The following is a 27,711-nucleotide window of genomic DNA, read 5'->3' as shown; positions in this document are numbered from 1 at the left end:
AAAAAAGATGATGTAGCCATGATCACCTAGTTCCCAAGGCATTTCCCTTCATCCCAAATACAATTGCTGTAAAAAAAACTGCATTTGTTTGGTAACTTGACTTAGAAGGCCTTCCGTCTTATTAATTAAGGAATTAGCTTAGAATGAGTCGGAGCTATCTAAATATATTGTATGCGTTTCATCCATTTCTATCAGTATCTCTTGTTTCCATCCTTTGGATGTTTCAGAATAGTTTGCCTTAGCTAGAAGTTGACATAGCCTAACAAGAGAAGGCTCTTTGCATATCCTTTTAATATTTCTGTATGTCCTTTTCTACCAATAAAGTCCATTCTGTTTCTGCCTCCATCTTCTACCTATCTCCTCTGCTTCCCAGTTCCTTGTCCCTGCTGCTTTACTCTTTAGAGCAGCGGTTCTCAACCTGTGGGTCGCGACCCCTTTGGGGGTCGAACGACCCTTTCACAGGGGTTGCCTAACCTCCTGCGGCTCCGAAGCCTCCTCCGCCATTTGCAGAGAGAGACAGAGAGAGAGAGAGAGAGAGAGAGGGGGGGGGGCACTTGCGTTTCCCTTCTCTCTCTCTCTTTCTCTCTCTCTCATGCAGACTTGCCCCCTCGCAGAGCTCCTGATTGGCCCTGCGGCCAGGTGCCCTGCCCCTGGGAGAAGGGTGGCCAGAAAGGCCCTTTCCCTGGCTGGCCCCATCCGAGGTGCATGTGGCCGGGGAACCACGCAAGGAAGCCCTGGGATCCCCGGTGGGAGTGGCCAGCAGAGCCTCTGCTGAGCGGGCTGGACCTTCCGCAAACCACGGCCCCGGTTGGTCAAGCAGCAGCAGAGCCGGAGATGGAGGGTGAGTGGTAGGGGTAGGGAGGGGGCTTTGAGTCCGTGGAGCACCCCTGCAAAGCGGCCTCGGGGCAGGTAGTGCGGCCCCCCTGGCTTACCTGCAGCAGGCGGAGGGGCAGCTGAGCCGGCCACGCGTCTCCCTGGGCTGGGCGGCAGTCCCGGTTGGGGTGGCGGCCGGCAGGGGCATTAGTTCCTGGGCTATCCCCGGGCCACTGGCAGGGGTGGCGGGGGTGGCGGCTGGCGGCGGCGGCAGCCGGCAGGGGCATTGGTTCCTGGGCCGTTCCCGGGCCGTTGAGCCAGCCATGCATCTCCCCAGGCTGGACGGCAGTCCTGCTGGGGCAGCGGCATTGCTTCGGTCCCAGTGGGGGCGGCAACATCGCAGTCCGGTCCGTGGTGCCCCAGGCGCCTTTCAGCGCCTTCTGCTGCTTCCTGCCCCCCCCCCACGCTTGGCATTCCCGGGACCTCCGCCCATTTTCCCTCGCCCGGAGCAAGAGAGGAAGTGCTGCTTTGTGGGCATGGGAAGGGGCTTCCCCCTCCGAGCCCCCATCCACCGGGGCGGGGGCACTCCTTTGGACCGGGACTGGGGTTGTGCAAATTGCAGTGTGCCTCCTTTCCTGCTGCCCAGTCTGGCCCGGCTCACCCTCCTGCGGCAGGCAGAGCTCGGCATGATTTGGCCCTGGAAAGGCCTGGCCAGCTGGCCGGCCGGGAAGGCTGAGCAGCCCCAGTGAGGGACCCGTTCTCGCCCCATGGCCAGCTGGCCAGGAATCTCATTTGGCTTCGGGGGGCGCCTGACCGCCATGGGGATGTCCACGTCAGCCGCCTCCTGGTGGGCCCGCTAATTGTGGGCTCCCGGCCAGCTTCCTCCATGAGTCAGGCGCCCGGGACTCTGTGGAGCCGCCCCTAATTGCATCTGGGAGGGCCCGACCGAGCCCCGGGCTGACTTGCGTGGCTCCAAAATGCTGCTTGCCTGAATTCTTTCTGCCTCCTGGGGGGAAGTTGCGCCTCATGGCCCAATTATTATGGGCATTATTCCAGCGTGGTCACTTAATTTGGATGCTTCTGTTGTTTTTATTGGTTTTGCTGTCATTACTCTTTTAAAAAGTTTTTAGTATTTTTAATTGTAATACATCTTTGAACTCTAACCTGCCCAGAGTCACTGAAAGGGGAAACCAGAGATATTGAGGGGAGAGGAGAGAGAGAGAGAGAGAAAGAGAGAGAGAAAGAGAGAAGGAAAGAGAGAGGGAGAGAGGAAAGAGAAAGAGAGAGGGAGAGGACAGGGAGGAAGAGGAGAGAGGGAGAGAGGAAAGAAAGAGGGAAGAGAGAAAGTGAGAGGAAAGAAAGTGGAAAGAGAGAAAGAGGAAAGAGAAAGGGAAGAAAGGGAGATGAAAGGGAGAGAAAAGAGAAAGAGGAAAGATAGAAAGAGAAAGAGAGGAAGCGAGAAAGGGAGAAGAAAGAAAGAGAGGAAAGGAGAGAGGGAGAGGAGAGAGAGAAAGAGAGGAAAGCATAATCACTATGCTTTAATTATGTTCAATTCGTAACAATAAAAATACATCCTGCATATCAGATATTTCCATTACGATTCATAACAGTAGCAAAATTACAGTTATGAAGTAGCAATGAAAATAATTTTATGATTGGGGGTCACCACAACATGAGGAACTGTATTAAAGGATCGCGGCATTTGGAAGGTTGAGAACCACTGCTTTAGAGTATTCTAGATTATCTCCTTTGCAATATTTTTTTAAAAATGTCTTGGAATTTCCTCAATCTGACTACATCTTCCTCATGCATGTGGATGCTGCCATTGTGGCTGCAGGTTGGCAGGACCCTGCCCTGACGTTTGATATAGATGATGATTATGGATTATTGTTACATAAGTAAAAGACTATTCCTTCTGCATTCTCAAAAGCCAGACATAGCTTTGAATCCTGCCTTCAGTCTCTCTTATTTACTTTGAGTATGGATTTTTGAATCTCTGCATTTTAATGTCAACGTACTTATTATGCAGGTGATGCTGAAAGCAGCTCCATCTTTTCTGAACAGTTTTCATCGATTGGTTATTTCTGTGATGCACGAAGGGAGGCAAAAAGGAGACAAAGGTTTGACATATGTTATCTTATATTCCATTTTCATCTTGTTCTGCACTCATGTCCTTTCCTGACTGTAAAATTATGTTGCATGTCTGGAAGAGTCTACCTAGCCACATTTGAGGTTTATAGTTGTTCTCTGTGTAAGTCTTCCTGGGTTTGAATTGAGTTCATCAGTTATTAACCATGTGTGATGGGTACCTATAGCTGTGATCCTAACTCCCACCCTTAGAAATAAAGCCCATTCAATATATTCTGAGTGAAAATCCATATGACTGGATCAAAACTTATCTAGACCATGCAGTGCTTTCCTGCATTGCTAAACATTAGGGAAAGAGAAAAGCTGTAGGCACTATTTGGATGCCATTTACTGCACAAATCATTTCCCCCAAACAGAATAAGCATATACATAACAGTAAAAGTGATTTTTCTTTCTAAATATTTCCCATGAGTACTTACGTTTTAATTTTTGCTATGTAAGGCTTATAGAAATTTAGGGGCAATTAAAATATTTCCATATTGAATTACTACTTGTTATTACATCCTCTGAATTTCAGAACTGAGTCCTACTGGAATCGCGAATGTAAGAGGACAAATTCAGCAACCAGAAAAAAAAAATACAGTGGATCTAATTATACATATACTACCCTCAAAAGTGTACACTCTTCTTTCTCATATTAGCATGCCAGGGAAGTTACTAAGTGTTACTTCAGGCTATAACTGGCCCAGAACTATGAGGAGCTGCTTATGGAAAGCTTTCATATGACCATCAATATACAGGTAAGTCCTCGACTTACGGCCACAATTGAGCCCAAAATTTCAGTTGCTAAGTGAGACAATCGTTAAGTGAATTTTGTCCCATTTTACGACTTTTCTTATCACCGTTGTTAAGTGAATCACAGCAATTGATAACTTAGCAACAGGGTTGTCAAGGGAATCTGGCTTCCCCGTTGACTTTGCTTGTCAGAAGGTCACAACGGGATCACGTGACCCTGGGACACTGTCATAAGTATGAATCAGTTGCCAAGCATCTGAATTTTGATCACATGACCATGGGGATGCTGCAACGGTCGTTAAGGGTGAAAAACTGTCCAAAGTCACTTTTTTCAGTGCCCTTGTAACTTCAAACGGTCACTGAATGAACTGTTGTAAGTCGAGGACTACCTGTATTCGCTCCTATGATTTGCTGAGGGATGGGTGAAACATAATTATCTCTCATCCCTCCGTATAATAATGCAATAAGTAAATCTCAATACATTTTGTTTTCCAAGGGTCTGTGGATGAACTTGAAGCTATATTGAAATGTGCTCAGTTGGTGGAGCGGATGTATAGTTATATTGCTGCAAAAACAGAAGAGTTCACTTTGCTGTCAGCCTTCATTGTGGCCCGATATGTGACAGAGCTGCAGAAGGTAATGACCCCTCTATTCAGCCAAAAGACAAACAGTTCTTAGTTTTAAGAAATGAGAAGCGAGGAATACATTGACAGTGATGCATGAGAAAAAACATGTAACACATTTCCTTATTGAGTCTCATGTCACAAGATGGCCTGTCCAAATCCAAGTCTTCTAGCAGTGTTGGACTATAGCTTCCATCATCCTCAACTGGTAAGTCGGTTGGAGGGGTCATGATCTGGGCAGGGGTCTTCAAACTTGTCTCTTTTATGACTTGTGGACTTCAACTCCCAGAATTCCACAGCCAGCATGCCTGTCTGAGGAATTTTGGAAATCCACAAGTCATAAAAGGGCCAAGTTTGAAGACCCGTGATCTGGGTGGTTATATTAGTGATGATAGTGTATCTGAAGTGCATTAGGTTTAGAGAAGTTGTATTTAAGAATATCGAAAGACAGTTTTAAAAATGATTAGGATATCTGAGTCTATGGTACTTCCAAAATACTTAAGAGTGGAGCAGAGCAGCTTAAATACACTCATCCCCACTTCTTGGACATCAGCTTTACTAAAATCAGTAGGGTTTGTTTGTCATAAAGTGCGCCTAAAGTCAAAATAGCACTTGTCTTGGACACCTTTTTAATTCTAAATCTATTTATTTGAGAAAGGAAATTCTGTCTTTGCAAAACGTCTGATTGCTCCACCCTATTTATTTTTTCTGTTGAGCAATAATTTCCTTATCCTTCTCACCTAGTGAGAAACAAAAGAGCTTTCATTTGCTCACTGGATTCCTCCTGATTGGCCCTATGGTAATTGAAATTCTCAGTCATTCTTTTTAATGAGGGGCAAATGCTTCTTTTGATGAGAAATTAATCACTGCAAGTGACTCTGGTTTTTAACATAGTTCGTACTGTATTGTTCAGGCTTTTTTCCTCAGCTGGCATTTCAGAAAATGACTCAGCTGAGCTAACCTAGGCAAAGCATTAGTTTGGTCAGAGGGAACGTGCTTCAGATCAGCATGTTTCTTTTTGTCATGCACTCTGACTCATTCCCATATTTTCTCACTTTGCAGTTGCCCCAGTTTTTCATGATGTCTCTATTGGAAAACCACGTTAAAAAAGGGGATTCAGTATAATGTCTCACTGACTAGGGCAGTGGTTCTCAACCTTTCTAATGTCGTGACCCCATAAAACAGTTCCCCATGTTGTGGTGACCTCAAAGTGGGTGTGGCCACCAATAAGAGGGAGTAGGACAGCTAGGGAAAAGGGAAAAAAATGGCGGACTGCATTGTTTGGCGACCCCCGCGAAATGGTCGTTTGACCCCAAATGGGGTCCCGACCCACAGGTTGAGAACCACTGGACTAGGGGCAAACATCTTAACGCTCATGCACTGAGGCTATTTATTTATTTATTTCTTAAACTTATTTGCCTAGATGGCTTACAACAAAATTAATTTGTTCTCATGTTGTATACTGCAGCATGATAGAGCAATATGAGAGTAAAAGATGGATGGGTGGGGAAGCAGGGGATAGGTGGGGTTTACCTCCTGTCTGGGTCCTCTTCCATTGGATCCCCAGACCAATCGGCAGAGCCAGGTCTTCCAGGTTTTTACAGAAGGATTGGAGAGTGAAGGTAGATCTCATGTTGGAGGGTAGGATGTTCCAAGGTGCAAGTGCTACAGTAGAGAAGGCTCTTCTGGATCCCGCTAGTTGGAGTTCTTTGAATGATGGGATCCGTAATAGGTCCTCTCTGCTGGCATGATTGTGGAGGGCTTGTCCTAGAGCAGTGGTTCTCAACCTTCCTAATGCCACGACCCTTTAATACAGTTCCTCATGTTGTGGTGACCCCCAAATTATTTTCGTTGCTACTTCATAACTGTAATTTTGCTACTATTATGAATAGTAATGTAAATATCTGATACGCAGGGTGTATTTTCATTGTTACAAATTGAACATAATTAAAGCATAGTGATTAATCACAAAAACAATATAGCAATGCTCGCTGGAGAAGCTTAATCTTCCTTGCTCAAAAATATTGGGAGGGAGAGAAGGGGAAGGAAGGAAGGAAGGAAGGAAGATTGAAGGGGAAAGGAAGGAGATGGAGAAGGAAGGAGATTGAAGGGGGAAGGAAGGAAGGAAGGAGAAAGAGATTGAAGTGGAAGGGATGGAGATGGAGATGGAAGGAAGGAAGATTGAAGGGGAAAGGAAGGAGATGGAGAAGGAAGGAGATTGAAGGGGGGAAGGAAGGAAGGAGAAAGATTGAAGGGGAAGGGATGGAGATGGAAGGAAGGAAGGAAGGAAGATTGAAGGGGAAAGGAAGGAGATGGAAAAGGAAGGAGATTGAAGGGGGAAGGAAGGAAGGGAGGGAGGAAGGAAGGAAGGAGAGAGAGATTGAAGGGAAATGGATGGAGAAGGAAGGAAGGAAGGAAGGAAGATTGAAGGAAAGGAAGGAGATGGAGAAGGAAGGAGATTGAAGGGGAAAAGAAGGAAGGGAGGGAGGAGAGAGATTGAAGGGGAAGGGATGGAGATGGAAGGAAGGAAGGAAGATTGAAGGGGAAAGAAAGGAGATGGAGAAGGAAGGAGATTGAGGGGGAAAGGAAGGAAGGAAGCAAGCAAGGAAGCAAGCAAGGAGAGATTGAAGGAGAAGGGAAGGAGATGGAAGGAAGGAAGGAAGGAAGGAAGGAAGGAAGGAAGGAAGGAAGGAAGGAAGGATCTTTGGAGAGTCATGTTTTTTCAGATGGTGATGAACTGCAACTCCCGGCATTCCCCACTCTTCCACAGTGCTTTTTAGGGTTACTGGGGATGGTAGTCCAGTAAGGTCTGGAGACACACACAGATGCCCTCCGATGGCGAGGGAGGCGGGCCGGGCAGCGCGGGGGAGGCTCTGGCGTGGCGCGGAGGGCAGCCGGGGGCAGAGCGCAGCTGGGCAACCAGGAGGCGTGGGGACCGGCTCGGTGCTGCAGCTCAGCTCAGCCAGCAGCAGCAGCAGCAACGCATTGCCCGAGCAGGGCGGAAAGAGAGAGGGGGGGTGTCAAGTCATGAAAGCAGCGTCCACACGTTCAGGGTGCAAACGCCTTGGATGGTTTGGCTCCCCCACCCCTTTATTTACTGATCTGCCACAAGCTCGTGCAAACAAGCGCCGAGGTCGTTTAAAAAAAAAGCTTTAAACAACGAGGCAGAAAGGGGAACTCGCTCACGGCTCTTTTTTTTCCCCTTTCTCGGCGACTGGGAAAGCAGCAGCCAGAGATGCCGCTGCACAAAGGGAGGCGGAGAGAGGGGCGAGGGGGAAAACCTCACTCAACCTTCGCCCTTATCAGACCCAGTTCCCTTCTGGTCGATCCCCACTCACCCACCCACCCGCCCCCCTTACCTCCCGCTACAGATCAACGCTACCCCTCGGGAGTATTTCGCCAGGCTTTTTTTTTTTTACCTTGGCCCTGCGCTTCTCCCAGATGGAAGCCAGGCAACAGGACCTGAAAGACGCCGAGCAGGAGGTTTATAGCCGTGGTGATGCGGCAGTAGCTGCTCTGCGATGGGTAGCGCAGCCCCGCCATGCTGCTGAGGCGGCTGCATTCCTCTCTGCCCGAGCTGGCTGGCGAAGCTAGCTTTGAGCAGAAATTCTCACTAGTGTCTCGGTTCCTAAGACCATCGGAAATATGTGTTTTCCGATGGTCTTAGGCGACCCCTGTGAAAGCGTTGTTCGACCCCCAAAAGGGTTGCGACCCACAGCTTGAGAACCGCTGTCCTAGAGGGATGAATTGGTTCATCAGGCAGCCTGGACCAAATGTAAAAGAAACATGTGAGATATATTTTATAAAAGATGTAAAATATATGTAATATATAAAATATAAATATCAATATAATTATATAAATAAAAAAGAACTGGAAAATAAATGAGATTTTACAGCATAAACACTAGTTAAAAAATCGAGCATGCAAGAGTTGGCTCTTTGCACTTCTTTTAGAGGCCTTGTATTGTAAATCTGTCTTTTTCTTGTTTCTCAGCATTACTAATACTTCCCTTTTATTATTGTAATGCTTATATAAAGCAGGCAAACCAATGCATTCAGACCAATCCAGATCAGGGATCCCCAAGCCCCAGTCTGTGGACCGGGACCAGTCCATGGCATGCCAGAGATTGGGCCAGGCAAACAAGAAAAACTCCATCCGCGGGATGCAGGCAGCATACAAAACCATCTCTCCCCCCCACAGTCTGTGGAAAAACCTCTCTCCATAGAACCAGTTCCTGGTGCCCAAAAGGTTGGGGGGGGGGCGGTTTCGCTATTCTAGATAAAGAAATTAAATGCATTCTACCTTACCTGCATTATCAATTAGACTTTAGTAGTAAAACTAGTTCATGCAAAATTTTAGTTTACTAAAATAATTCATGCAAAATTTTAGTTTACTTTTTTAAAAGCTTTTAAAAAACTCCAGGTAAATCCATTTGAGCTTTCCTGCAGGCAGCTTGAAGACTCTAACAGCAGGATCCTTGCACAACATTATGTTGGTTTTAAAGCTGGTTTTATGTTAACATGGATGATACCACTTTGTTAAAAATTGTGAGAAAAATGGACCATTTTCACAGTATGAATAGGTTCAAACACAGCTACCTCGGATGTTATACTGACATTCTTCTTTTTTCCCACTGTGCTGTCATAGCAATTAGAAATTTAATTCATCAGAAAAACATTTTATTACTTGCCTGAAGAAGAGAAGAAAAAGTGTTAATACAAATGACAACCCTTTCTTTAATTTCTGTTCCTAGGAAGTTAGTATGGCATGTCTGGCAGCATGAGACTAATCTGGGGTTTGGGCACATGGAAGGAGGGAATACTTTTGGTGGTAAAAATAGCAAGATTGCCTCTTGAGAAAGCCACAGCAGGAAAATGTTGCTGGCATTTTACTCAGATGGCGCCTCCGGTCCTGAAATTCAAAAGGAATAACCAGGAGTCATGTAGAGCAGGTTTGATTCCCAGAGTTGTCTTTAGCTTTGGTGATGTTACCGTTAAAATTTTTTGGACTGCATAAGAAAATTTTGGATTACAAAGAAATATATAATGAATTTCTCAGTTGAGCAGATGAAGATAAAAGGGGGTGAGTATTACTAATACTGGAAAGAGTGTTCCCCCCCCCCCAAAAAAAAAGCTTGATTGAATTTGGTAGACTTAGATAAGTACTTAGTAGGATTCTTTCCCAGATAATTGCTAACCACGAGTGCAACCGCAGTTTGGGGAATATTTTTTCCCAATCCAAAATTAATCCAACAAAATGTGGTGGACCCAATATAACTACCTAGAAGGAGTCCTTCGGTAGACAAATGAGGAGCCAACTGAATAGCTTGGTTTCAAGCTAGACATCTGGGAATGGATAACGAGATTTTGTTCATAAACGATACATTGCAGATTCTTCCTCCCCTAAGTCTCTAGAGAGGAGAATTAACAGCTGAGGGGGCAGAGTGCTTGGTAAATTCTTGATGATTTGAGTAGAATGATAAGGGCTTTTATCTTTCCTGTGTGAGAAACCCAGCAATTAATGGTTGCTTTCAAAGTTACATTTATATATATAAAAAGCCCCCTCCCCCCAAAAAATGAGGTCGGTTCTGGAAGTAATCAATTCCTGGACAGTATATACTTGGATGCATTATTGCTCAATAGTCTGCAAATCTTTGTAAAACAATCCTGAATGCTGCAAAACTATGCTTTTGAAAGAGCATGGCAGTGTTCCTATTTAATGTATGTTATTCAGTGTTACATTAAGTAATCCACATAACATTAATCCATATGAAAAAAAATGAACATTGGTCAGGTAGGTTTTAGTATCTTGATTGTTGTCTTTTTTAATAAAAATTTTGCTTAACTTAAAATTTGTTTGAGTTTTGAATGTAGTATTGTAATTGACTCAATGCAGACTGACTTGCTCATAAGAGTCCATGGTAATTTTTTCCAAAATTTCTCAGCTGTGGGATCTGACATCATCCAGGGATCAACTACTAAGATCCTGATCTACTTCCTGTCTATCTGTAATATATCTAGGGCACATTTTATCCTCAATCACTGAACCATTTGATTATTGTACAGGTAGTCCTCTAATTACGACCACAACTGAGCCAACATTTATTTTGCTAAGTGAGACATTTATTAAGTGAATTTTGCCCAATTTTATGACCTTTCTTGCTACAGTTGTTAAGTGAATCACTGCAGTTGTTAATTTAGTAACAAAGTTGTTAAATGAATTTGGCTTCCCCATTTGCTTATGAGAGGTTGCAAATGACCTCGGCACACTGAAACCGTCATAAATATGAGTCATTTGCCAAGCGTCTGAATTTTGATCATGAGGCCATGGGCATCTGCAACAGTCGTAAGTATAAAAAATGGGCATAAGTCACTTTTTTCAGTGCCATTGTAACATAACGTTAAGTTGAGGACTACCTTTCTATGCCTGTATATGTTTTACTGTTGCTTTATCTCTTCTATTACATTTTTTTTTTTTACTGTTTGTACTTTTGACGTGGACATTTCTGCCATTCTCTCTGGTATAAACTGATAAAATTGAAAGAAAAAAGTGCTTTCGTATCTGAGTGTGGCAGTCTTCTCAAAGGAGAACAAATACACCCAGACATTCCTATAGCGGTATTTATTTTTGTTATGCATTTTTGGCTGCTAAATAATGAAGTTGTTCATTATATACACAGAGGAATAAAAATACATACTGACAATAAAAATAGGCTACCGTTTGGTAAAGAAACCACATAGATCTTTTCCTCCTGTATGTTTTAAGGTTGGAGTCTTTATACCTCCACAGTCTTAATGCAAGTGGGATAATAAATGAGTGATTCTCTTCAGTGATTTTCCTAATGAGAGTGTATGTGTGTCATTAATCACTGGTAACAAGTTTTAATAAACCCATTTATATTCCTTCTAGGTGACTTTGCATCCAGCTGTAAAGAAACATCTAACAGAAGGGATCTATCACATCATAGATCGCTGCAAGGAACGGGACATCAAATTCTTAACTATCTCTCTACCAGCAGGTGTGAGAGAAGTTTTCAAGGAACTCTATCGCGATTATACTCATTATTACAAAGCTTTAAAGCAAGGGGATGAAAAGTACAAAGCATGAACTAATTAGTCTTTTGAGATCTGGGTGAAGAGTCTCCATCTGGATGGGATGAAACCTGCTTTTCTTCGGTGTTAAATCATTTGATTTGGAATGAGAAAACCATATGCCTGGAAGCAAGGCTGTACGGCATATTTTCTCCGCGTTGGTAATTTGAATAAACCTCTGCTTTTCCAGGGTTACACGCTGACATTTCTGAAAGAAATTGTATTAAATACTTGTACATAGCAAGGACTGTAGAGAAAAAATATGTATTAATGGCCCAGAATTTTGAGCTATGAATGAACATCATTTTTTCCCTTTTTGCAATAAGGGATAATGAGTTCCAAACTTTTCTTTTGCCAGGATAGTTTGGCTGAACACGTTTATCTTATACCTTTAAAATATTGATAACCATTAAATTTAACTAGCTTTTTAAAAAAAAAGAAAAGAAAAAAGATGGAGCTGTTTCTCTTCTGTATCCTTAAACCAGATTTTTCCTAACCTGATGCTTCCAGATGCTATAAATCACATCATTTCTTACCTGCACAGCGAAGAGGTAGCTGGAAATGAGGCATTTGAAGGAAACTAGTACATATTTGGAGGGTGTATTAGAGCCACCTTTACAAGACATATAACATTTTAAAAAATTTCTACAAAATGTGTGTTCTGTTATTGGCCTGTCAAATTGTCATGTTATCAGAGTCCCATTGAGACAGGGATAAACACCCCTAGAAACTATATTTTTATTGTACTCTAGGAAACAACAGCCATGTGAAATAATTGACAGTTTCTGAGAAAGCAAAGGTAGTAATTCAGAATTTATGAAGACTTCAAACTTTTCTGCTGTCAGCCCTATCAGTAAACTAGACAAAGAAATAGACACTAGATAGGTAGTCCTTGAGTTACAACTATTCATTTAGTGACTATTCAAGATTACAATGGCACTGAAAAAAGTGGCTTACGGCCGTTTTGCATAAAGCCATTGCTGTGTCCCCATGGTCATGTGATCAAAATCCAGATGCTTGGCAACTGGCATGTATTTATCATGGTTGCGGTGTCCCAGGATCATGTGATCACCTTTGGCGGCTTTCTGGCAAGCAATGGGGAAGCCAGATTCACTTAACAACCGGGTTACTAACTTAACAATGACAGTGATTAATAACTGTGGCAAGAAAGGTTGTAAAATGGGGCAAAACTTAACAACCATGTCACTTAGTAACAGAAATTTTTGGCTCAATTGTGGTTGTAAGTCAAGGACTACCTGTACTTTTACTGGAACTATAGTAATTAGTATTACTATAACGGTACTAGTATTACTATAGTAGTAGTATTACTATAGCTAATAATAGAACTTTGTAAGTCAGAATGTACTATATATCTTTCTTCCTCCTTTTATCTTCAGAATTATTGGTAGTCCTCAGCTTATGACCATCACTGGGACCTGAATCTCAGTCATTTAGTGGAATAGTTGTTAAGTGAGATACGACATGGCTGCTTCACTCAATGATCACAATCCTGGCATTCCTGGTTGTGGTTGTTAAGCAGTCTTGTGGGTCATTAAGTGGACAGAGTCCTATGGAAGTAGTGTTGGAGTCCTCAGAAATTTGGGGGTGACCCTGAGAGGCCCAGTGCAGGCCACATGCAAGTTGGGCGTGGTGGTGCAGACAAGTCTCTCCACATGGGCTGAAAATCCTCCCTGCCAAAACCCAAGCAAGATGTTAAGGTAGGAAGCAGTAAGATAAAGAATGCAGAGTGCCTGGGAGCAGGGGGTGGGGGTGGGGGGGGTAGAGCACAAGCTGCAGACTTGGGCTGCAAATCCACCCTGACAAAATCCAAGCATTGACTTTCTGGTGAACCTGACACGGAAGATTGCAAATGGTGATCATACGTTTGCTGCACGCTTGGCAACCGGTTGTGAGTGCGAATTGCCAAGTGCCCAGATCACAAATGACGTGACCATGAGGGGAATGTGTGTGACATTTTATGATGGAATACATGATGTTTTACAGGTTGTAAAGCGTCCTTTCCAAGGCCGTTGTTAATTCAAACTGTCATTAGATGAACAGTCGTTAAGTCTAAGGGAGGCTTGTCTGAACTGTTTTCACAAATTTCTTTCTTGGCCTGGACTGAAGTTTTATCTGTTGCCTTGTTAGTGGATCTTCCTTGTCCTTCAAGATCATTGTCTTTCTTCAGTATGTTTGCTGCCTCATTCTTTCAGGGCAGGAAACTAAGATTTCCTCACTTTTAACCTTTATATTGTTTATTGAGGAATACTTATTTATAGAACTAGAACTAAGGAGAAACTTCCTGACAGTTAGAACAATTAATCAGTGGAACAACCTGCCTCCAGAAGCTGTGAATGCTCCAACACTGGAAGTGTTTAAGAAGAGATTGGACATAGATTAGAATAGAATAGAGCTGGAAGGGACCTTGGAGGTCTTCTAGTCCAGCCCCCTGCTTAAGCAGGAGAACCTATGCCATCTCAGGTGATTGTTCAGCCTCTTCTTAAAAAACTCCAGTGATGGAGCGCCCACGATTTCTGAAGGGAAGCTGTTCCACTGGTTGATTGTCCTCACTATCAGGAAGTTTCTCCTTAATTGCCGGTTGCTTCTCTCTTTGGTCGGTTTCCAACCATTGTTTCTTGTCCTGCCCTCTGGTGCTTTAGAGAATAAAGTGACCCCCTCTTTTTTGTGGCAACGCCTCAAATACTGGAATACTGCTATCATCTCTCCCCTGTTTCTTCTTTACTTTAGACTAGCCAAACCCAAGTCCTGCAGCCATTCTTCGTATGTTTTGGTCTCCAGGCCTTTGATCATCTTAGTTGCTCTTGGACTATTCAAGATAACGCCTATCTAACCATTGAAAAAACATGAGAATGTGAGGTCATAAAACCCTAAAATCCAGCATGCTCTCACTTGAGGCATATAATCCAGCAAATTTGTGTTGAGCTTTTAGTAGAATTAATAACTAGCTTTGGAGCTTCAAACATAAATAAACCCTAATTCAACAAAGTTTGCTTTTTTTTTACACTGAAAAGCCTAGCACAAGTTGGCTCATTTCACATAGTGTATGAACGCACAGGTGGGAAGTCTGGCTTTTGTGCACATCAGTGGAATATGGAGCTTGGCAAAAGAAAAAAAAAATGCTGTTTCTTACACTATGTGTGTACCTATATGCATGGTATGATATAAGGTAGCTAGATTTGATTGCAGTGTTGATGGGTAGCTGTTTGGATAATCCAAAGGACTAGACTGAAGGCAAAACATTATGGAGTATATCTAGCTGTGTTATCACTAAGAATCAATACCAACTTGATGGCATATAATCAATGCATGATAAATTTCATTTTTATCCACAGGAAGAGCCACATTTTAGCAGCATAGCATAAGCAGAATGTCCATCTTTAATTCTCCTCCATTTTCAGTTATGCCTAGGAGAAACTGTTGAAGAACTTCTGCAAATAAAGCTGAAACCTGGGCAGGCAATCTGGTGCCTTCTGCTATTTGAAATGGTGACACATATTAGCACCAACCAGCATGACAATGGGACTTATAAGCAATATTGAATTTTCTAGGATTAAGCTCCCAAATCTTGTCAGTTTCATCCTGAAGGACAAAAATGCTAATTTTAAATTTGCCTTTGGATGAGTAACTCCAAAACAGGAAGCAGGAAGACAAGCACACAAGCCATTTTTCTTCCCTTTGTAGAACAGACATACATATTTATTATCCCCTGAAGCCTGTTGCAGTAAAAACCTTTTGTCACAAGAGGGGGTTGTTGTCAAAAATTCACCTTCTAGCCATAATTTCATTACAAGCAGAAATGCAGCAAAGGAATGGATATATATGCTCAGGGCAGGATCAGGCTCTGCTTTCTCTTGGCATTTTAGCCACTTGGTGAATGGCAGCAGGGAAGTCATCCCCCAGAAAAGGGCCCTGGTGGAATACCCAAAGAAAGTAGGATGTAAAATATCCCCAGATATGCTTTTTTACGAGGCAACTGGACTTTCTTGTTTTCCTTTGAAGACGTTTTGCTTCTCATCCAAGAAATTTCTACAGCTCTGACTAGATGTTGGAGATAGACATCATCTAACAGTTAGTTGACTGACTCCTTCTATGGCAGACCTTTAAAAGTCTGTTAAAACAATCCTCATCTGGAGGGATCTGAACTTCAGCGAAATGTCATCATTGCCTTTTTGTTTTGTTTTTATTGGTTTTGCTTTTATATGGTTCCTCAGAGCCTTAGTTCTCATCTTTATATTTGTATCATGGACATTTTAATCTTGCTGTTATGGTTTATTATATTGCTAAAGAGACCTTTAGAGATTATACCATCTTACTAAGTAAATAAATACATTTGAAACCAATAATTGACTTTGGTTTCAAATTCTGGTTAGAATTGCTCCATCTTCGCTTAGCTGTGGTAAAAGAGAACTATGGGACAAGATTAAATGCTGCTGAACGTGTTCACATTAGCTACTTCAAGTGGAAGTCTGTCAGTAATGTACAAGTCTAGGATGAAAATATAATTTGCATACGATGCAAATCCAATTCTAATCTTATGGTTATGGACATCCACAAAGGGCTTGTCTTAATCTGCAAGCTAGCAAGCACAGCATTGTGATAAAGTCCCTGTCCATTTTGTAAATATGTGTGAAGTTGCCATATGTATAAAAGGAGTGGGCTTTGATTTACATGCTCACTATTCTGGGAGTTGAAATCCACCAGTCATAAAAGAGCCAAGGTTGCCTACCCCCGCCCTAGAGTCTGAGAGAGAGTGACTGACTCAAGATCACCCAGCTGGCTTTGTGTTTAGGATGGGACTAGAACTCACTGTCTCCTGGTTTCTAGCCTGATGCCTTTACCACTCCACCAAACTGACTCTCATACTGGGCAAAAGCAGCTGATTTGGGGTATTTTGAATGATGGGTACTACTCCGTTTTAATCTGTAATTTAATCTGTAATTCCTCTGGGAGGCCTTTTCTGCCTTAGCTACCAAAAATATTTGATCAGTATCAAATAAGAGAAATCTTTGATTTTATTTATGCTGGGGTGCCACCTCACTAGAGTATCTGAGATCAGTCTTATTGAGCACTCCCACCCCCCCAAAAGCTTTGAAATGGCCCCACTTCTGTGTGTTTTTTCCCTTAAAATACTGTACAGTGAAATCTACATCCTTTTCCTTGTGCACACATTAATCCTCCCATTTATTATTTCAGCTACCTAAACCTTCTCTGAGGTCTTTTAAGGCTGTGTAAGCATTTTCCAAAGAGATGTATGCAGATGAGAACAGCTATTAGCTCATTTCCATAGTCTGACATTCTCAACTTTGATAATTTGTTATTTAATAGCCTAGCACAATGATGAGAAGACTTCATATGTATCCCACGGGAATGCATGCAAGAAAAGAAACAAAGACAAACAAAAATAACCCACCACCTTATTATTGGCTAATTGTATTTTGATCAGCAATACAATAATGCAATATTTTGTGGTCTGGGTTAAAGTAAAACTAGGAGCTTTTTAAATCTGAAAAGGAGACAAAAACACTGGAAAGAAACCAAGACAAATCCAAAACCTGAAGAAATTCATCAAACAAAAACCTGATTGATTGGATAACACAGTAAATATTAAAGGTTCCATCAAGAGAAAGAAATTCATATTTCTATATTATGGTACAGTATGTTGTTGTTAATTGCGAAGTCATGTCCGACCCGTCGCGACCCCATGGACAATGTTCCTCCAGGTCTTCCTGTCCTCTACCATCTTCTGGAGTCCATTTAAGTTCACACCTACTGCTTCAGTGACTCCATCCAGCCATCTCATTCTCTGTCGTCCCCTTCTTCTATTGCCCTCAATCTTTCCCAGCATTAGGCTCTTCTCCAGTGAATCCTTCCTTCTCATTAGGTGGCCAAAGTACTTGAGTTTCAACTTCAGGATCTGGCCTTCTAAAGAGCAGTCGGGGTTGATCTCTTCTAGGACTGACCGGTTTGAACGCCTTGCAGTCCAAGGGACTCGCAGGAGTCTTCTCCAGCACCATAGTTCAAAGGCCTCAATTCTTTTGCGCTCAGCCTTTCTTATGGTCCAACTTTCACAGCCATACATTGCAACTGGGAAAACCATGGCCTGGACTATACGCACTTTTGTTGGCAGGGTGATGTCTCTGCTTTTTAGAATGCTGTTTAGATTTGCCATAGCTTTCCTCCCCAGGAGCAAGCGTCTTTTAATTTCTTGGCTGCAGTCCCCATCTGAGGTGATCTTTGAGCCCAGAAAAATAAAATCTGTCACTACCTCCATTTCTTCCCCATCTATTTGCCAGGAATTGAGAGGGCCGGATGCCATGATTTTGGTTTTCTTAATGTTGAGTTTCAAGCCAACTTTTGCACTCTCCTTCTTCACCCGCATCAAGAGGCTCTTTAGTTCCTCTTCACTTTCTGCCATTAGAGTGGTATCATCTGCATATCTTAGGTTGTTGATATTTCTCCCGGCAATCTTAATTCCAACTTTTGATTCATCTAGCCCTGCCTTTCTCATGATGTGCTCTGCATATAAGTTAAATAGGCAGGGTGACAGTATACAGCTTGCCGGACTCCTTTTCCAATTTTGAACCAATCAGTGGTTCCGTGTTCGGTTCTCACTGTTGCTTCTTGACCCGCATATAGGTTTCTCAGAGACAAATGAGATGGTCTGGTACTCCCATCTCTTTAAGAACTTGCCACAATTTGTTGTGATCCACACAATCAAAGGCTTTTGCATAGTCAATGAAGCAGAAGTAGATGTTTTTCTGGAACTCCCTAGCTTTCTCCATGATCCAGCGTATGTTGGCAATTTGATCTCTAGTTCCTCTGCCTCTTCGAAATCCTGCCTGTACTTCTGGTAGTTCTCGATCCACATACTGCTGGAGTCTAGCTTGTAGGATTTTAAGCATAACTTTACTAGCATGTGAAATGAGTGCAATGGTGCGATAGTTTGAACATTCTTTGGCATTGCCTTTCTTTGGAATTGGAATGTAAACTGACCTTTTCCAATCCTGTGGCCACTGTTGAGTTTTCCAAATTTGCTGGCAAATTGAGTGTAGCACTTTTACTGCATCGTCTTTTAAGATTTTGAATAGCTCAGCTGGAATACTGTCACCTCCACTAGCTTTGTTGTTGCTCAGATTTTCTAAGGCCCATTTCACTTCACATTCTAGGATGTCTGGTTCGAGGTCAGTGACCATCTCATTGTGGTTATCTGGGATGTTAAGCTCATTCTTGTATAGTTCTTCTGTGTAGTTTTGCCATCTCTTCTTAATCTCTTCTGCCTCTGTTAGGTCTCTGCCATTTTGGTCCTTTATCATGCCCATCTTTGCATGAAACGTTCCCTTCATATCTCCAATTTTCTTGAAGAGATCTCTGGTCCTCCCTATTCTGTTGTTTTCTTCTATTTCTTTGCACTGTTCATTTAAGAAGGTATTCTTATCTCTTCTAGCTATTCTCTGGAATTCTGTATTCAATTGGGTGTATCTTTCTCTTTCTCCTTTGCCTTTCGCTTCCCTTCTTTCCTCAGCTATTTGCAAAGCTTCCTCAGACAGCCATTTTGCTTTCTTGCATTTCTTTTTCTTTGGGATGGTTTTAGTTGCTACCTCTTGTACAATGTTGCGAACTTCCATCCATAGTTCTTCAGGCACTCTGTCTATCAGATCCAGTTCCTTAAATCTATTTGTCACCTCTACTGTATATTCATCAGGAATATGATTTAGTTCATACCTGAGTGGCCTAGTGCTTTTCCCTACTTTTTTCAATTTAAGCCTAAATTTTGCAATGAGAAGCTCATGATCTGAGCCACAGTCAGCTCCTGGTCTTGTTTTTACTGACTGTATAGAGCTTCTCCATCTTTGGCTGCAGAGCACATAGTCAATCTGATTTCTATGTTGACCGTCTGGTGATGTCCATGTGTAGAGCCGTCTCTTGGGTTGTTGGAAAAGAGTGTTTGTTATGACCATCGTATTCTCTTGACAAAATTCTATTAGCCTGTGCCCTGCTTCATTTTGTACTCCAAGGCCAAACTTGCCTGTTATTCTGGTTATCTTTTGGCTTCCTACCTTAGCATTCCAATCCCCCATGATGATAAGGACATCATTTTTTGGTGTTAATTCTATAAGGTGCTGTAGGGCTTCATAGAACCGGTCAATTTCATCCTCTTCAGCACCAGTGGTTGGGGCATAGATTTGGACTACTGTGATATTGAATGGTTTGCCTTGGATTCGAATTGAGATCATTCTGTCATTTTGGGGATTGTATCCCAGTATTGCTTTTCCTATTCTTTTATTGACTATGAAGGCTACTCCATTTCTTCTGAGGGATTCTTGCCCACAGTAGTATACCTGATGGTCATCTGAGTTAAATTCACCCATTCCTATCCATTTTAGTTCGCTGATTCCTAAGATGTCGATGTTCAGTCTTGTCATCTCTTTTTTGACTACGTCTAGCTTGCCTTGATTCATGGATCTTACATTCCAGGTTCCTATGGAGAAAAAATCTTTACAGCATCGGACTTTCCTTTCACCACCAGATATATCCACAGCTGAGCGTCCTTTCAGCTTTGGCCCAGTCGCTTCATTCTTTCTGGCGCTACTAGTACTAGCCCTCTGCTCTTCCCCAGTAGCATATTGGACACCTTCCGACCTGAGGGGCTCATCTTCCAGCGTCATATCTTTTTTCCTTTTAGTACTGTCCATGGGGTTTTCATGGCAAAGATACTGGAGTGGTTTGCCATTTCCTTCTCCAATGGATCACATTTTGTCAGAACTCTCTGCTATAACCTGTCCGTCTTGGTTGGCCCTGCATGGCATAGCTTATAGCTTCATTGAGTTACGCAAGCCCCTTCGCCACGACAAGGCAGTAATCCATAAAGGGGATGGTACAGTATATTTATCTCCAAACCAGTTGATTTGAAAACTGCATAGCAATCAGCAGGAATGTTATTGAAAGCAAACTGAAGAGAAGTTACAGAAATTTGCTGGTGTCTTGATCAGCAGCTGGCTGCATATCTGTAATATTCTGAATTGGAGACAAATTATTTGGAAAACACACTCCATTCCTGTTAATATATACACCCATTTGCCAAAACGATAACAGAGAATCCAGAAACTTAGCTCCATTACTGACTATCTTAAACACTAAACATTAAATAGCATTTTTGAGTTACTTCATGGACATATGGGCATCAGCAATCAAGACAAAAAAAAGTAATTTCATTCCCATTTGTATTATGTATCTTGCAGCATACATTTGTGCAAATCATGAATGGAAATGTTCAAAAGATGGAGCCGTTAAAAACAGGCTATAGAAATGGAAGGGTTTTTTCCCCCCCTGGAAAATAATCAGCTTATGCATCTTATAGAAAAATGTCAACTTGGAGGATTGCTAAAAAAAATAAAGGAAGGTTCTCAAAAACTAAGTCTCAGAAGAACAAGAATTTGATGAGGGATGGGCAATAGGGTTGAAAAAGAGCAAGAGATGAGAGAAACTTTGTAGGAGAGACTTTGTAGGAGATGATATAAGTGGATGGGAACTGTAGTATTTCAGAATCAGCCATCACATTGAACAAGAGACTATTTGTAGTGTTTCTTGCTCATTTTTTTTCTTGAACTTGAATCTAACTTGGCACACTAGACCTTGAGTAGGATAGATATGGATGGGGTACATATTTAAAAGACTGAAGCTTTTTGTACAGAAAGTAAAAGATAAAAGCTGTAAACCTGCGTTATTTCTAGATAACCTAAGCTTCTAGACAGAAAAGAATAATAACACTAGGATAAGAGCCTCTTGTGTCACAGAGGTATATGCTTGCTTAGCTTTTAGGATGAAAATAATATGTTGCCCAAATGATTCACCCTTTTTTATTGCTGGTTTCTCTCAATTTCTAAGGCCAGGATTTTATTCTTGACTCTTGTGGCTTGTTTAATTCTCAGAATGCCTATAAATGGCCATTTAAAATTCTCTCCCTCCTTCCTGACAAAATGTTTTATTAATCTAAACACCTGGGCCTTTACGAATTGCAATCAAATGGCTATATTTCTTGCAACATTTCATAGGTGAGGTAGCTGAGATGCGAACAGAATCAGAAGCTGACAGCACTTAACCTAGACAGACGGTCTTCAGGAGCTGACAGAGAGGTGATTGGTGATCTTTATTCTCTCATCATGCAATTCCACCATTAAGAGGCTTGCAATCCATGGGCCCAGAATATTCAAGAACCGATCTCGTTGGACTTATGGGAGGAAATTTGGACTAGAAATGTTAAATTTACGCAGGCCCAGAATTTGAGGGAGAATTTTTACAAAATGTTTTATAGATGGCATTTGGATCCTAAAAAGTTGTCCTGTATGTACCCGAACCTGCAACCTAAATGTTGGAGATGTGGTTGCTTGGATGCAACCTATTTTCATGTTTGGTGGACCTGTAAAGTTATTAAAGCCTTCTGGATTATGATTTGGTGGAACATTCAAAAGGTTTTTAAAAGGAAGATTAAGTTTACTCCCCAACTGTTTCTTTTGGGAATTTTTGTGGACTTTAATGTTAAAGAAACTATTTTAATGTTGAATTTAATAACAGCAGCAAGATTACTGGTGGGTCAATATTGGAAGAAGGATACTCTGCCTTCTTTAGAAGAATGGGTATTTAAGGTTTCTAATTTAGCAGAAATGGCTAAAATTTCTGCTTATTTAAAGGACCATTCACAAGAGAGATATTTTAATATATGGAGAAGATGGATAGAATATGTTCAGAAGAAATATGGAACTACAAAGTTTCACTTATTCTATGAGTAATGATTTTGTTTATAAACTTATGATGTTAAAGTTTGAAGAGAGTTAAGGGTTTTTATGATTTTGTTCATTGTATAATTAGTAAACTTAAATAGATTATGTTTAATATGTTTACATAATCCTGTATTTTGCTCTGGGAAGTCGGGGTGAGGGGGAGGGGGGGGGGGGGATGGGTTGAAGTTTAAGTAGTTCAGATAAAGTAGAAATAGTCTTATTGTATATAATATTAATGTTTTAATTTTGAGAGAGGAACTGCTCGGGCATTTCCCCTGGACCGCATCAAGAGGGAGGAGAAGAAGGTGAGAAGTTAAGTAGGAAGGTTGAGGTGAAGGAGGAGAGGGGGTGAGTGAAGAAAAAGAGGGAAAGAAGTAAGTTGGTTTGAGGTGGGATGCGGTTTGGGGGGAAATGGGCGGGCAAGACCGAATGTGGTGTGTATCAATTTGTTTTATTTTTTATCTGAAGTATTTGTAAGATTGTTATGTATTGTAAAGTTGAAAATAAAATTTTTTACAAAAAAAAAAAAACGAAAGAGGCTTGCAATCCAATAGCAATCTAATACTTTACACATACAGTAAAGGGATCTATAGTACATTTTCACATACACGGAGACCCAGATGTTCCAGTTCTTCCTTCTATTCAAAATGGGGGGGGGGGAATGGTTCCTTTAAACACAAAACCTGAAGGTCCTCAACTAAGGCTGAAAAGTAATGGCCTTACCATCTCCCCAACACTTTCTGATGAATAGAATGAGAAACTAAGGAAATTTGGGTAACTGAAATGGAGATTTTCTCCTTCAAGAGGATTCTTTTCTTGTAGAAATAGGCAACATATCCAAGGAAGAATTTTTGCTAGAATTTCTTTCTTTATGATGTGCTGGGTGTAATCTCATTAGTCATTCAGTCTTTATTTCTTTATTCAGGTTTGAAAAGTGTGTATAATTTTGTTCTTTATTCTTCAAATGGGTATAAAGATAAAATATGGTATTTAGGCCATCCTTGAGTTTGGTGATATAAGTTAGAACCTTGGAAGTTTCTTCCAAGACTCTGTTGGACAAGTTTCATTTATAGCGGACTAGTGCTATAGTCAGTACCGAGAAAAATGGGAATCCCAAAACATCCCATTGTCCTCATGATAAATTTATATACAGGTCAGGAAACCACAGTACAGATAGAAGAACATGGTAAAATAGACTGGTTCCAGGTTGGCAAAGGCGTATGACAAGGCTGTGTGCTCTCCCCTTATTTTTTCAACCTATATGTGGAATGATCTGGGCAGAAAGATTGGATTGGAAGAAGATAAGCGTGGTTTCAAAACTGGAGGAAGAAACATCAGTAACCAGTGCTTTGCTGATAACATTACTCTGATAGCTGAATATGCAAAGGATCTTCAAACCCTAGTGCTAAAAGTCAAAAAGTACAATGAAGAAATGGAACTAAAATGAAATATAATGAATGCCAAACTAATGACCACAGGTAGAACAGCCAGCCTTAGAACTGATGAAGAAGATGTCAAAACGGTGGATAGTTTCTGCATTTTAGGATAACCACCAAACCATAAAGGAACAAACAGTCATGAAATACCACAGCAGCCATGAAGACCTTGGAAATATTTAAATGCCATAATGTGTCTATACCCACAAAAATCAGAATTGTGCAAGCCATGCTATTCCCGGTGGCACTCTATGGAAGTGAAAACTGGACTTTAAAGAAGCAGAATAGGAAGAGTATTGATGCCTTTGAACTTTGGTGTCAGAGAAGACTCCTGAGAACACCAAGGACAACCAAGGAAACAAACCAAATCCAGATTGTGCCTTTTCCCTCAAGGCAAAAATGACCAGGCTTAAATTCCCCTACCTTGGACACATAATGTGAAGAGTTAGTTCCCTGGAAAAGGTGGAAAGAAAGAGAAGAAAAGGATGACCAGTAGCAAAGTGAATCAATTCAGTTACAGTGGCGATGGACATTAGGAGACTTGAAAGAAGAAATTAGGGATAGATCATCATGGAGAAAATCTGTATATGTGATCCCGCCCACTAGTTCATATGTAGGTTGGTAAAAAACTCAGTGTGAACAGAGTGTTGAACCAAGTTTTTTTCATCTTTGTCATGCTACAGTTCTGTAATATTGGATGTTCCTGGCTCAAATGGAAACCACATGTCCTCGTAGACCTACCCACAAAAAGGAAAGTGATTGGATAACACTTTCTTGGCATAGCGAGTAAGACTAAAAAACCAGGAGATATCTCCCACTCCCCCTAGTTGTGGGCTGTGGTATTCTCGTCTGAACAGAACACATGACCAAAACTTGAAATCTAGACAGCAATTTCTTGCACTAGCTTCATTTTGAGCCAGCTTCAGCACAGGAGATAAGTAGTTTAATCACCCGTAGTCTTGGTAGCATATTTTTACAAGGTCTTTGCATACTCCAGAATAAGAATCAATTCTTTGCTCCTCAGTGATGTTATGGCATCTTACGGACAACATGTTATGGACAATTGAGTTGATTAATTTAACCCAAACTAGGAAGAAAAAAAATATTTTTTCTATTCCCAATGCTGAAGTTTTACAGTGAGAGTCTAGGTCAGGGGTCTTCAAACTTGGCAACTTTAAGACTTGTGGACTTCAACTCCCAGAATTCCTCATCCAGACAGGGCTGGCTAAGGAATTCTGGGAGTTGAAGTCCACAAGTCTTAATGTTGCCAAGTTTGAAGACCCCTGATCTAAAGCAATCTGAGTTCCCCTTTGACAAAATTGCTGTTCAACCCACCTTGTGGCTCCTGGGTTTCAGCTGGCCATGTCTTTTCTACTCACAGGTTCTTCAAGGGGAAATTGGCATGACAACTTGTTATATCTCCCTTTTAGCAACTCTTTGGAATTTTTTTGAATATGGCTGAGCAAAGTCATACTGCCATGCAAAATATAAAAAGCAGTCCAAATTCATCTGCTCTGTCATGACTCTTTGCAAGTATTCCTTTAAATTCTGCAACTCACATAAAGGCAGTTGGCTTGAAATGGACAAGAATCTCCAGAAGGGAATCCACCTGGACAAAGCATCTGCTTGTTTGTTGTATGGTGTGGAAGGTTAGTGCTTTATAGTTTATTTTCCTTTCCTTTATTTTTAGGTAGAAAAGAGGCAAGGGATTTTTGTTGCTCCAAGACCATCTCTTTCCTAGTTCTTCTCCTCCACACACTTTGCTAAAGAGAAGTTCCCTGAAGATGAGTTCTAACATGACTCCCAAAGCTTGGAAGACTAAACCTCTGGTCCCGGTGACTGATCCAGATTGAATCCTGTAACATTATCCTGAGACATATATATTCGCCTTCATTTGTGGCATTTGTAGAAGGCAGAGCTTGCACTGCAACACTGCAATGCTCTTTTCATCATTTTAATGAAAATCTGAGGTCCCACAACCACCTCTAGCATTGGTGATGTACGTACAGACTTCTACCCATGCTGTTCATCTTACTGACATACCTACAAATTCTGTAATCATAACTGATCTGTCTCAAATATTAATATATATTAATACATTAGTGCATACATTTGTGGGAAGTCAGCCCCCCAGAGAAGGAAATATTAAAAGGGCAGAAAAATATATTTTCTCAAAGGATCTTAAAGAGGCAGAAAAGCATGCCCAGTTTTTCTTAATAGCCCCAAGTCTCCCTCCCCCAAGCAGAAACCAGCTGTGTAGAAATGCAGATGTAAACCATTCAGGAAAGTTGAAACTAGAAGTTTAGGAAGACAAAGACACCTAAAATCTACATACCTTACGCAAACTCTTAGAAAGGACATAGTAGGATTAACCCACAGATGCCAAAGGATACACTCAGACTCAGGTCAAAGTTCATGCCACAGGAACAACTCCAAACAAAAGGCTCCAGAGGGTATAAAAGCCCACTCCCTACATGTGCTCTTCTTTTTTCTTCAAGAGCCATCTTTCTGTCTGGTTCTCCTCTTCAATAAACTGCAACCTTCTTTCTAAAGCAGTAGCCATGTTGTTTATTCCTGACTTGGACTGAACCATGATGAAGACTTTTCCTTCACCACATTAATATATGGTATGGATACCTTCCAGAAGGCCAAACCATATGGGAAGAAGTCTTATGGGAAGAAGTCTTACATGTATCCAGACTGATACATGAACAAGATAACTCTACAATGGAAAGTACATCTGTGCAAATAACTGAAGCTGTTTCAGAGTAATCTCTAGTGAACAGCAATAAGTCACCGGTTTAAAACTATGCCCTGCCTCACTTTGCCCAGCAGACAAATCTACATTTGTGTCTCTTTACAAGGCTATTCATTTGGGAATTATCAGGCAAAGTTGAGATAAATTGCAGCTACATAGCATCACATTTGCTTTGGTTTTGCATTTCAGTCTAAGGCAGCACTTTTCAAACTTGGCAACCTGAAGAAGTGTGGACTTCAGTTCCCACAATTCCCCAGCCAGGAGACATCTCTTATTTTTCCATCTTGCCTTTTTCATCATGACTACACATCTTAACAGCTTTTTCTCTTCTCTACATAGCTAATTTACATTCTTTAATTTTCTGCTCAGATTATTTATACTGGATATCAAAGCAGACGGCATACACTTGATAGATGTGCCCTGCTTGCAAATTTCTGAATTTGTTGGTGCTAAATGAATGGAAGAGGCCCTATAGTAGGATCCCTTCCTTGCTTTGAGCATTGTTGTTTGGCTGTGCCTTGTCATCAGACAAAGGTGAAGGCAGTTGTTTATTTAATGGTGGATGAAGTGATTGCTGTTTATACAGTATAATTTCAGGCACTTGTGGGGTGGAAGATGCAAGGTTTTATTATCCAGGTTCTTAATTACAAGCCAAATCTGAAAAATAAATGTTTACTGTCTAGTTTCCCACTCTGTAATGAACTGGTGGTAGAACATAATTTTTGTTCATGAGTTGGCAAATCCGGCTAGGGTTAGCCTGATAACCCTGGAGATCAGGCAAAAATTTCTCAATCACTGGGCCAGGAACTGCAGGAGGAAACCCCAGAGAGTCCCAACAAGAATCTTGATGCTACAATTGGGGATGTCTCTAATCTGTAAAATTGAAAGGGCCAATTCTAGACCATTGCCTTCTGCAAAACAGTCATTTACCATCTGCAAGACATCCAGCTGAAAGGAACCTGCCAGTCACACATTGTGATTTGCCAGACATCAACACACAGATACACACGGCTGTTTTTGACAATCTTCAGAGAGACAGCATGAGATGGATCAAAACTAGTGAGGGCCACTGCCACACTGTGTAGTGTACTGTGTAGTGTACTGTGTGTACTATGGGGGAACAGGCACCGGAAGAGTATTTTATTTTTATTGCAGCTGCTACTAAGGATAGATTATTCTTTGTTATTCTTTACATGTATCTCAGTAAGTCTGTTCAATCAGTAAGTCTTGCTGTAAAATGCAGCAAGATTTTACACTTACATAAAGGACAGAAACTAACCTTTATTTTTATACACCATTCTCCCTAG

At 41.5% G+C, this 27,711-nt stretch overlaps 1 protein-coding gene across 3 annotated transcripts in view; it reads left to right on the top strand.

Moving 5' to 3' along the window:
* URB2 (URB2 ribosome biogenesis homolog) overlaps positions 1 to 12,515 on the top strand; it is a 29,747-nt gene extending 17,232 nt beyond the window's left edge. For 2 of the 3 annotated variants that reach the window (XM_039332873.1, XM_039332872.1), the window contains 3 exons: positions 2,843 to 2,933; positions 4,193 to 4,332; positions 11,230 to 12,515. In XM_039332873.1, the coding sequence (XP_039188807.1) occupies positions 2,843 to 2,933; positions 4,193 to 4,332; positions 11,230 to 11,427 (429 nt within the window). In that variant the 3' untranslated portion in view covers positions 11,428 to 12,515. Of the gene's footprint in view, positions 1 to 2,842; positions 2,934 to 3,478; positions 3,702 to 4,192; positions 4,333 to 11,229 lie in introns of those variants that run through there. The other variant, XM_039332874.1, reaches the window with a different exon arrangement.
* Positions 12,516 to 27,711: the final 15,196 nt, after the last annotated feature.

Source organism: Crotalus tigris, unplaced genomic scaffold, assembly GCF_016545835.1.
Source record: "Crotalus tigris isolate CLP2741 ecotype Arizona unplaced genomic scaffold, ASM1654583v1 scf7180000024467.898045, whole genome shotgun sequence".
In the NCBI taxonomy this organism is placed as follows: domain Eukaryota; kingdom Metazoa; phylum Chordata; class Lepidosauria; order Squamata; family Viperidae; genus Crotalus; species Crotalus tigris.
The sequence above is the reverse complement of the archived record's forward strand: the minus strand, read 5'-3'. Positions and strand labels throughout refer to the sequence as shown.